The following is a 12,125-nucleotide window of genomic DNA, read 5'->3' on the forward strand; positions in this document are numbered from 1 at the left end:
TATACGCATAATATACAAATGATACGTAGTAGCCTTAACCCTTTCTCAACAGAGCAAAATATCTCCAAACATGAGCAATTTATTCTAACGAAATCACACTCTTGAATCAACAACTACTTTGGTAAGATGTCTTAGAATTTTCTAGACACTTGAAGGAAAAATCAAGTTATATGTTAAATCAAGCATGTGTGAACAGAAGAGCTTGGGTTTTTAAATTAGTACTTACCAATGAATCCATTTTCAAAAACTCTGAAGAAATAAGAATTGAAATGACATTTCCTGGCTCTAAGAAAAAAAGAAAAAAAAATTAAATTCTCCTTTTGATTTGTACCTCAATCTCCTTAGAACAGGCTCCTTCTCACCTTAGAGGATGTTACTTTAAGAAGAACAATTTACCTTACTATGGCTTACATACATGAAAGAAAGACATTGCCTTGTTAAAACTCAGGGTATAGAGAAAATGCACAATAAATTTGCCCTGGAATTAGATTCGTATCAAGTAAGACTCCAGTTAACGATATGACATACGCAAACTTCTCCTTAACTAGAGCAGGGAAAAACATAATTAAAATTGAGAATATAGTTCATCACAAAAATCACAGTGAAAAAAATTTTTAAATGATTAATGAGAGCACTTATTAGTGAAGTTATTTCAAAAGTAGTTTAATGCTTATTATGAAAAAATACTTAATTACAAAAGATTCTGAAAGGTCATACAAAATTTACTACTGCAAAAGTGCTCAAGTTACTTCCTAAAGGCAGACTGAGTGAGCTTTCAGAAGCATAACCAGGAAGAGGGATGCCGGCTAATGCTATCATTTTAGTAAACCTAAGTTGTCACCCATGAAGTATATTTAAGAAAGAGAAAAAACTGTGATTTTTACCATTATAGTACTAAGACAATCCTTCCAAATAAAGTACTATGCAGACAATGATTAAAATAATCTCAATCTTTCCTTAAATAACAATTCTAGATTAAAGGTTCTCAAATAGAAATGGTGAAGGGAGGAAGGAGCTGGTGAAAAAGTTCCTCAGGAAATTGTAATACAACCTCTCCCAGTTAAAATCCAGTGTCTGGATCATCAGAGATTTAATTAAGCATTTTGGTAGTTTTCCTGGTTAGAACAAAGATCATTTTCATAAAAGTTTACATTTGTAACCACTGATTTAAGGTTAAAGTTTGCAGAGTAACTAGTTTGCTCCACTTCTTTTACCTTCACTACATACATAAATATACCGGATCAAATAGTTTTTTCTCTCCACCTATTTTGATTTTTATTTTCCACATACATGTCACATCTGGGTAGTCTGGAATCTCCAGACTATGACTGGCTGAAAATTTTGATTTAGCAATCTTGTAATTTTAATTTAAGGACCAGTAGAAACTTTCTCCATTAATTTGGTCACTAAAATGTAATAAATTACAAACTTCCTCAGAAAACTTTTATACTATCAGTATAGATTTATTTACTAATAAGAGTTTAGAAATACTTTGGTACTGCTGTAAATAGCAATTCTAGTGCAGAGAAAGACTTTATTAAAACTACAAGTGTGATTTCCTATACAAGTCTGTGTGCAGTGAAAGATTACTTAGTAATTATTCTTCCTATCATCTAGAACACTGGTTCTCAAACTTTCGATCTCAAGACTTCTTTACAATTTTAAAAACTGAGAATCCTAAAGAGGTTTTGTTTATGTAGGTTATATCTATCAGTATTAAACATACTATAAATTAAAACAAAAAACTTTTAAATATTTATTAATTCATTTAAAAAGAACAATAATACACTCATTACATGTTAACATATTTTTATGAAAAATATATTTTCCAAAATGAAAAAAAATTTAGCGAGAAGAGTAACACTCACTGTCTGACATTGCAAATTTCTTCAATGTCTGACTTAATAGTTGGATTCTCATATCTGTTTCTACATTCAATTTGTGGGTATTCTTCTTTGACAGTACATCAAAACTTGACAAATGGTAGTTTCTTAAAGATTAGTTGCAATGGAATCCGAAATCATATCAATGAACTTTTCCTATTCTATTACTTGAAAATCCACTTATTTATCTTGTACTTTAAATGGATCTTTAGCCCATGCTTGATTTTTTTTTTAACCTTATGCACTGGTCATTTGGAAAACATAAGGCACTGAGTTATGTACATCTTCCAAATGTTGAAACATTCATTGTATAACATACAAAAAAAATTACATTTGTTAATATGATCACCAGTCTCATCAGAAAAGGCTTTAAATATTGAGAAGCTGTCAAGCACATGGAAGCAGACACAAGTTTTCCAAAGCTAATTCTCAGTTGAAAGCTTGCGTTTTATCATTGGCAACAAATACTGTCAATTGTTTCCCTTTAATTGACCAGCTCACTTAATTCATTTTCAAGAAAATATCTGTCAAATGCCCATGTCTGAATAACCATAATTTGTTTGTCAGTCATTCTTTCAATGCTTTTTTCAATAAAAAATGCTTTTCTATTTTTTTTTAAAAAAAGCAGCTAGTTTAACTTGCAACTCAACTGCACAAGTGCTTTATCTCAAGACAACCATCACACTTTGGTGCGCATCAGAAGTGTACTTCCCATGTCATCATATAGAATATTAAAATACATATATACTCAAGGGTCAAGAGTTAATAAAATTAGTAATTTTTACTGCTTAGTCAAGGACATTCTTAAGTGAAACCGGATTTTTTTCCCCTTTTTTAACTACGAGCACATGGTGTTGAAGAATATAGTGACAACTAGTAGTTTCGTGCCCCTGCCCTGACATGTGCTAAAGCTCCAACAGTGTTACCCTCCATTACTTCTGCACCATCTGTCAGAAAAATGTCAACACAGACAGAAAGACAAATAACATCTTGGTATTATCATGCAAATTGTCTTGACCTCATAGATCCTCTAAAAGATCTCCAGGACTCAAGTGGTCCATGTACCATACAGTGAGAACTGCTATCTAGAGACTTGTCCATCTGCCATAAATTTACTATAATTTACTGAAAAAGGATGAGGTATAAATTTCCTAATCTGAGCATAAATACTAATGTCCAAACAATTTTCCACATTCCACGTTTTGCCTGAAGCAACTACCAGGTGACACACAAATTTCACTATAAAATAAGCAATAGATTGTCTTTTACCTAAAGTAGGCATCTCACAATCTTTATTCTCCTTAGCGTTCCTTTTAACATATTTTATCAACCAGGTGAAAATGTGAACGTCACAATGAACTGAAATGTCCATCTCTTCACAGCGCTGGGCATCCATAGATAAATATTCAGCAAAGTACTTCATTTCTGATATCAAAAGATCTCGTGGGCAAATAAAATCTTCTTTCAGGTTTTTTGCTTCATCACATACATGGATCACCATGTTTGGCCTTCATAAAAAATGTTACACAGAAATGAAATTATTAGAGTTTTAGAAAAGGAGCCCAGAATATTGATATTTATTGGAAGTATGAGAACAAGATGTTTCTGAAGGTTTTGACCACAAAATCAGTTTTATAGCGTTTCACACTCAGAATTTTTCATAATTGTCTTGCTAACCTGATTCTATCTTAGATTATGACCGATTTTAGTTAAGCTACTGACTTAATAAAATAAAAATATTTTTACCATAGGACTCATAATTTACATGGTTTAAAATTTATTTTTCAAGTTATAAGTTAAAGTTTTAAAAAACAATACCAATTCACACAAGAAAATTAAATAATACATTCTAATTCTTTTGAGGAACATCAAAGAGCACTTTTACATGGTTATGGGTAATGAGATAGAGATAAACACTCAAATTTTCTTACTATTAATAAATAGGAAAAATAGTTAAAAAAGAATAAAAAAATTAGAACAGCTACTTAGTTATTTTTAACAGCAAGAGGTTTGTTTCTAGGCATTCATTAAATATAAATTAGTAAATGTAGTTAAAAGGATTCTTAAGACTACAATGTGCTTATTTACATATTTAAAAAATAATTTAATAAGTTTAGATGACACATCAGAAAAATTGCTTCAAAAATTATATATTTCTTGAATTTACTTTCCCTTGAAAATTATATCACCTCAAAAAGAAACATCAGTGGGATCCACAACTGCTTTCATGTCATTACAAAAGGAAGAAAATAAACAGGAAGAGATACACTGTTCTGCAATATGAATTTAATATGTGTTTAATTGAACTTCATAAATTTCTAATACAAAAAAAAATTATATTTGAATAAAATTGGGCTACCAGAAAAAGGATTATTAATCAAAGCTCTATCAAAGTCAAAGGAATTTAAATAACTCTTTGCAAATTGCTCTTCCAAAGAGATTATAGTCAAACTATAAACAGGTAATGGCTGGTATAAAGAAGCATAAAGTTTCTGTGGCTTTTTGGACCATAATATGAAATACTAGATAATTCCGGTAAAAAAATGATATGATAAATTTTTGTGCCACACAAACAAACCTATCAGTTAAAAATCTATGTGAATAAACTAAAAATCACTGAACTATACACTTGAAAAGAGTGAACTTTTTTTATTATAGTAAAAATATACACAACATAAAATTCGCATCTTAACCAGTTAAGCGTATAGTTCAGTGGCATTAAGTACATTCACATTGTTGTGCATTCATCACCACCATCCATCTCTAGAAGTTTTTCAAAAGGGTAAATTTTATGGTATGTGAATTATATATTAATAAAGCTGTTATAAAAAACTATCAAAACTGGAAATACAAAAAGGAACTTTCAGACATGACGAAAATGTTCTATATCTTAATTTGGGTGATGGCTACATGATGCACCCATTTGTCAAAACTCATCAAAGTGAATACTTAAAATATGTGCAGTTTATTGTTTGCAAAGTATACAAAACAATATAAACTATCAAAACTTGCAATGTATTGAAAGATACATTCTAATTTTTATGTTTCTATAACGAGTAATTATATTCAAATAGTTCTGAAATACACATCTAGTTTCTTTAATAAAGTTGGAGAACTAATAGCAGAGATTTTTGTGGGGTTTTAAAATTTACTTTTCAAATTTTTATGTTAATAGATGTTATTTATAATATTTACAAATATGAAAATGAATTTTTAAAATGGAAAATTATATTCCAATTTATAAATAACATGTATAAGCCATACGTTTAGCTATCAAGCAACTGTTTATAGTTCAACACATGAATTAACCTGATTTCAATTGTTTCAGCAATTGTGTGATGTGAAATTCCTAAATTATGGTAACTGATGTACACAATCACCAAATATTTTATAATTTGAAGTTGATATTCATATTAAATCTTATCTAGCAAAGAACCAGCCTCCTACCCTTCAGATTCTTCAGTCTTTTCTCCACCATTACGAGTAGTACAATTTTCACTTTCTGAAGAACAATTCCTTGTGGAAGCTATACTATGTCTTCCTTAAATACAGAAACAAACACATACAAAAACAAAGGGGGGAGGTTAGCATTTCTAGCTGAGAATGGGTTTTTACTTACTGAATGGTTATAGTGTAAATGCATGGTTTCCAAGGCTAGTTAAAGATGGTACTTTGTCAGGTGGAATTTCCCTTAATATTTCTAAAGGTATATGGAGGAAACAGTACAAAAAAAGGATCACAAATTGCTAACATTACACTGAAGATTTTAAAAATACTAATATGGTATTTGGACATCTATGGACAGGAGTCAAATGTTCAAAAATCAACAATATGGTTTTCTTTTCCTGCAGCAAATTTTTATATCAATACTCTGACTGCTGCTGCAGAGATTAAAATAACTCACTACACTCCAAGGATTTCTAAAACCAGTTACTATTTCCAACATAATTGTGGACAACATCTCTTCTCCCCTGCCACTGTGTCATTTGAAGCTATTGTTGACTGCAGTAAAGGGTAGCTGTAAAAAAGATAACATGAGAGACAAGTAAGATTCTCTCAGTAAAAATAAAGTAAAAGGTATAGGTCAAATCCCTTTAATTTTTACGACATAACTAGGCTAACAGACTGGAATAGTAAATTTTGATATAGTAAAGAGCTTTTTTTGATAAGAGTGTTTGACCTGAATATTAATATTTAAAATTTTTTTCAAATATAGCAAAGTCAAATTTCTAAAATTCAGGAAGACACTAATAGATTTTTCTACTAATGTTTATATTAGCCTTTAAAAATAGAGAAAAGTTGATTGGAATGAATGATATTTTGCAGAATTATCCTAAGGACAAACACTGCATTTTGTTTTAAAACCTCACCTGTTTTGGAAACTGCATCCTGACCAACCAGAGTCTCCTGAAATTCTCCCTGTGTGTCAAGGAGTGAGGACTTGATATACGTGGCTAAAGTTTCAACAGGACTCTCTCCAGCAGCCATTAGAGGACTAAACTGGTTGTCAACAGGTGAGCTTCCACTGCTCTTCAGTTCATCAAACCTTTTTGCACACTGCAATGATATAAAAGGAAAGAAACGTAGGTCTGGGGTTTTTTTAATTAAAAAATGAGAAGATATTTTCTTGCCTTCTATTTGAAGATACTTTTCTATAATTATTTTTTTTATAAGTGATTATTATTCCATTGGGTAACATCTAGAAAATTAGCACACATTTCAAAAAAGCCTTGAACTTATTTTTTTCTTTTTCAAAATTCAGGGTAGAATTTTTTTTAATACGCTTTAACCCAAAGGCATAATATATTTATGCTCTTGTAGAAAAATGAAAAATGCCCTTATCAACCACATTTCCCTGTGGTCTGCATCTATTATCAATTGACAATTTTAATAATTTAGTTAAAAACTTTGTTTTTATTTTTATATCAACTGAGTTTCCATCAGGAATAAGACCAAATTCTAACCTTAAATGTAAAGCAAACCAAAGAGTATCTGACTTGTGACACCAGATTTTCTTTATTAAAATAAGGAAAACTTTGTTCTAACAGTGAGGTTCACCTTGCACAGAGCACTACAGTAACACTGCATGGCCACAAATTTGCGCAAAATTTGCTCTAGCACAGTGTTTTCCTCTAACCCATTAGTTAGTCATGAAATCAATTTAGAACGTCCAGATTAGCAACTGAAAAAAAATCAATACAATAGATTAGAAAATACAATAGATTAGAAAATATCAGGAGTGCACAAAGCACAGTAAGGCTAAGTACTCCTTCATGAAAATGCCATTTCTATGTGTGTACTAGGTCATAACATAAAATTCCTTCCTTACTGCGGGTCTTGGTCAAATAACATTGCTATAGCATCCAGTTTTAAATCTCCATCAACATCAATGTGGATAGCAAATTCCATAGCAGACTAAGTAATCTGGGGGGTGCAAAAGGAGAAAAATATATACCACGTATATGTGTATATATTAAATGAAGAATGCACTGGGTATGGCATCATTCATTACACAAATATTTGTCAAGTACCCACTAGATATTAAGCACTATTTTCAGTAAGGATTGTTTATACAGCTACTATTCTTACAAAGAAATGCCTATTCACGGCTTAGTCCTTTGAAAAGTGAAGTAACACCTTTTTAAAAAGGCATTTAAAAGAGATCTAAGTGTAGACTGAAACATTATGTAATCAACATGCCCATCTCTTTAAACAAAATCTTAAAATTAAATAAAAATAAGGGCCAGCCCCGTGGCCAGTGGTTAAAGTTCTGTGCACTCTGCTCTGGTGGCCTGAGTTTGCAGGTTTGGATCCCGGGTGCAGACCTACTCCACTCATCAGCCATGCTATGGAGGGATCCCACATACAAAATAGAGGAAGACTGGCACAGATGTTAGCTCAGGGCTAATCTTCCTCAAGCAAAAAAGAAAAAAAAAGAGGAGGATTGGCAACAGATGTTAGCTCAGGACAAATCTTCCTCAGGCAAAAAATAATAAATAGTTAAATAAAAATAATTAATATGATAAATGAGAAACAGAGAATATGTTTTTTGTATGAGGGCTGAAGAATGTAGTGATGCAAGTCTGGGCAAAGAAAGAAAAACAAATGCTATAACATCATTAAAAAAATGTACAGGTTCGCCTGAACATGTATAGGATAAAGAACATGAATTGTTTAACTGAATCCATTTTTCCTACAAAATGAGTTTATTTTTTGTAACACAGAGAAAGTGGCAGGTAGGCTTTTAAAACACAGATTCTTTTGCTATCTTTTAGGCAAAATTTAACAAAGCTTACAGTGAGTTCTAATGCTTAAAAAATAAGAAAATTATGACTTCTGAATATTTGAAATGGATACGATTGCTTAAACAAAAAAGCAAGTGAACTGTAAACAAATTTAAACTATATTGTTAAATGTTCTCTTGTGTTTAAGCAAAAATTGCAAGGTATCTATATGCAAAAAAATGAGGTTGGACCCCCTAGGTTACACCACATACAAAAATTAGCTCAAAACAGATCAAACACTAAACATAAGAACTAAAAGTATAAAACTCTTAGAGGAAATGTAGGTATAAATATTTGTGACCGTGGATTAGGTGATGGTTTCTTACATATGACACTAAAAGCACAGGCAACAAAGAAAAATTAGATAAACTAGACTTCACCAAGACTTAAAACTTTGTGCTTTAAAGAACACCATCAAGAAAATGAAGACAACCCATACAATAAGAAAATATATTTGCAAATCATATATCTGACAAGGGACTTGTATCTATAACACATAAAGAACACTTACTACTCAATAATAAAGAGATAGGGCCAGCCCAGTGGTACAAGCGGTTAAGTGCGCACACTCCAGTGCGGCGGCCTGGGGTCCGCCAGTTCAGATCCCGGGTGGGCACCCACGCACTGCTTGGCAAGCCATGCTGTGGTGGTGTCTCATATAAAGTGGAGGAAGATGGGCATGGATGTTAGCCCAGGGCCAGTTTTCCTCAGCAAAAAAAGAGGAGGATTGGCAGATGTTAGCACAGGGCTGATCTCCTCACACACACACAACAATAATAATAATAAAAAGATAAATAACCCAATTAAAAAATGGGCAAAGTAACTGAATAGACATTTCTCCAAAGAAGATCTATAAATGGCCAATAAGCACACGAAAAGATGCTCAATATCTTCAGCCATCAGGAAAATGCAAACAAAATCATAATGAGTTATCACTTTACAACCACTAGGATGGCTATAATAAAAAAGACAGATGATAAAAGTTTGAAAAAGATGTGGAGAAACTGGAACCCTCATACATTGCTGGTGGGAATGAAAAATGGAGCAGTTTGGAAAAATTAGATACATTATTTCAGCTAGGTTAAACATTTATCTAAAAACATCTTAATTCATCCTTTCTCCACTTCTAAAATAACAATAGGTCATCTTCAAAATGGAAAAAAAGTATAATGCGGGAGCTTGAGAGAACATTCCAGAAGCTTAAAACAAACATAGAGTTTTTTTGTCTACCAGATATTAAAACCATATTGAAAATAAGTCAATATGGAACAGTCAATAGCATTAGATAAAGAGATCACTGGATAAGAATAGTAAGTCCAGAAACAGAGCTGAAGGTGGAATTCCAAACCAGTAATAAAGAATTAAATATTCAATAAATATTGAGACAATTAACCAGTCATTAGGAAAAAAGTTGGGCCGGCCCTGTGACTTAGGGGTTAAGTGTGTGCGCTCCGCTACTGGTGGCCCAGGTTCGGATCCCAGGCGCGCACCGAGGCACCACTTCTCCGGCCATGCTGAGGCCGCGTCCCGCATACAGCAACTAGAAGGATGTGCAACTATGACATACAACTATCTACTGGGGCTTTGGGGAAAAAAGGGAGGAGGATTGGCAATAGATGTTAACTCAGAGCCAGTCTTCCTCAGCAAAAACAGGAGGATTAGCACGGATGTTAGCTCAGGGCTTATCTTCCTCACAAAAAAAAAAAAGGAAAAAAGTTAAAATTAAAATAAACTCAAAGCAGAGTCAAGACTTAAATGTAAAAAATGAATGGAATCAGGAAAATGTAGGTGAGTATTTATTACACATAACCTTCAGGTTAGAAGAATTTTCTAAACATGACAAAAAGGCAGACATTAAAGTATAAGATTCATAGATTTTAACATAAACTCTTAAACATTTGTATATAAGAGACTATCATGAATAACTTAATAGGCTGAAAACAAATTGAGAAAAATAAGCTAGATCAGGTTAATATATTTAATACATAGAAAACTGTTATTAAACTAGTAACAAAACAACAAATTCACAAATAGAAAAAGGACGTAACAATAAAATATAAAATGTTCAATCTCTTCAGGATTTAAAGAAAGGTAAATTAAAACTTCAATGAGATAACATTTATTAAATTAAAAATATACATAAATGAGAATTTTGAAAAGAAACACAAAAATAATACTTGATATGGAAAGTGCAAGGATTAAGCAATCAGCTATACTGACTGGAGTATAACATGGGTGACCCTTCTAAGTGGGCAATACGTAATAAAAGCCTTAAAAATGCACATGCTCTCTGATCAAGCAATTCTGCTTCTGAGATTATCCCTTAAGGAAAGGAGAGTAAGATATTTGTTACAGTGGTATTTGTAGCAGTTGAAAATTGGAAATAGATTACTGGTTAAAGAAGAGCATCATGGTGGAGTGAGCTTCCCCCACTGAACTCTCCCCCTCTAAGAAACAAAAAAAAGACATTCATATTCCAACAGAAGTTATTCACACAACACAAGGGACCCACGCAGCCGGACATCTGAGGCCGGAGGTGCTGGAATCCCCAGAGGAAGTGGAAGGTGGTAAGAGGAGCTCCCCTCCTTCCCTAAGGACTGAGACCCTGAGACTGAGACCACGCAGCTCTCAGGGAATGGGGAGGGGTGGCCCTCCAAGGGAAAACAGTTGCTCTCCAAGATCCCTCACAGCCTGTGGGGAATTCCCCTGCAGAGGGAGTGGAACTGTTGCAAGGGTACCTTCAACAAGCTAGCACTTCAGGAGAGCAGACAGCAACAGCAAAGTGAGAAACCCCTGGGACTGGGGAGGTGAAAGTAAGTGCCCCTCCCCACCCACCTGCCCGGGGAATCAGCACAGTGGGCCTGCACCCTCTGCTCAGCGGCACTTCAGCTCAGCTCCAGACCCAGTGCCAATGGCAGCAGTCCCCCAGCACCCCGGCCCCAGTGGTGGCGGTGCACCTGCACCCAGGCCCAAGAGGCGGGGGCGCCCAGGTGCCCAGGCCCCAGCGGCTCCAGCATGCCCACGCCCAGGCCCCAGCAGCTCTGGCTCCCCAGTGCCCCAGTGCCGGGGGAGGCGGTATACCTGTGCCCTGGACCCAGAGGCTCCTGCTCGCCCGCACCATGGCCCAGGTGCCCTGGCTCGACCACGCCCCAGCCTCAGCTCCATCAGCTCAACCACACCTCACACCCAGCTCCTTTGGCTTGACTGTGCCCCGGCTCCAGCTGCTTTGGCTTGGCCCTGCTCAGGTTCCAGCTGCTTCAGCACCAGCTACTTTGGCCCAGTTGCACTCTAGCTCCAGCTTCTTCGGACCAGCTGTGCTTCAGCTACAGTTGCTTCAACCCAGCTGCATTCCAACTCCAGCTGCGTTGACCCAGCTGAGCCCCAGCTCCAGCTGTTCCCGAGCTCCAGCTGCTTCCGCTCAGCTGTGCTGAGGCTTGGCCCCCTCCAGCTCCAGCTTCTTTGGCCTACCCGCGCCCGAACTCCAGCTGCTTCGGCCTAACTGCACTCCAGTCCCCGCTGTTCCCACACTCCAGCCCCAGCAGCCTCTGCTCAGCCATACTTCAGATCAGCCACGCTTCAGCTCAGCCACAGGCTGACCAGAGCACCCACGGATTGAGGTGGGCACAGAAAACACAGCTCTTGACCCCCACCCAGTGGCGGCAGAAAGAAACTGTGACCAGATATTTTCAGTGTGAGGAAAAATAAGCCAACACTGACAAGCACTATGCAAAAATATGTTAAATCTCCAGACCAAAAGGAAAATGACAAGCACCCAGAAATTAACCCTGAAAGCACAGAAATGTATAACCTTAATGACAGAGAATTCAAAGTAGCTATCATAAAAAAGCTCAACGACATACAAGAAAATACAGATAGATAATTCAATGCAATCAGGAATTTCTTCACAAAAGAGACTGAAACTATAAAGAAAAACCAATGAGAAATCCTAAGAGACAAA

The 12,125-nt window shown here is 35.2% G+C and overlaps 1 protein-coding gene across 5 annotated transcripts in view; it reads right to left on the reverse strand.

Moving 5' to 3' along the window:
• SANBR (SANT and BTB domain regulator of CSR) overlaps window positions 1-12,125 on the reverse strand; it is a 67,550-nt gene that overhangs the window by 41,109 nt on the left and 14,316 nt on the right. For 4 of the 5 annotated variants that reach the window (XM_004435653.3, XM_087436706.1, XM_087436707.1 and 1 more), the window contains 4 exons: window positions 6,254-6,440; window positions 5,331-5,424; window positions 3,153-3,391; window positions 227-285 (listed from right to left, as the gene is read on the reverse strand). In XM_004435653.3, the coding sequence (XP_004435710.2) occupies window positions 227-285; window positions 3,153-3,391; window positions 5,331-5,424; window positions 6,254-6,440 (579 nt within the window). Of the gene's footprint in view, window positions 1-226; window positions 286-3,152; window positions 3,392-5,330; window positions 5,425-6,253; window positions 6,441-12,125 lie in introns of those variants that run through there. The other variant, XM_087436708.1, reaches the window with a different exon arrangement.

This window comes from Ceratotherium simum, chromosome 11 (genome assembly GCF_057802395.1).
Source record: "Ceratotherium simum simum isolate JZ-2026a chromosome 11, ASM5780239v1, whole genome shotgun sequence".
In the NCBI taxonomy this organism is placed as follows: domain Eukaryota; kingdom Metazoa; phylum Chordata; class Mammalia; order Perissodactyla; family Rhinocerotidae; genus Ceratotherium; species Ceratotherium simum.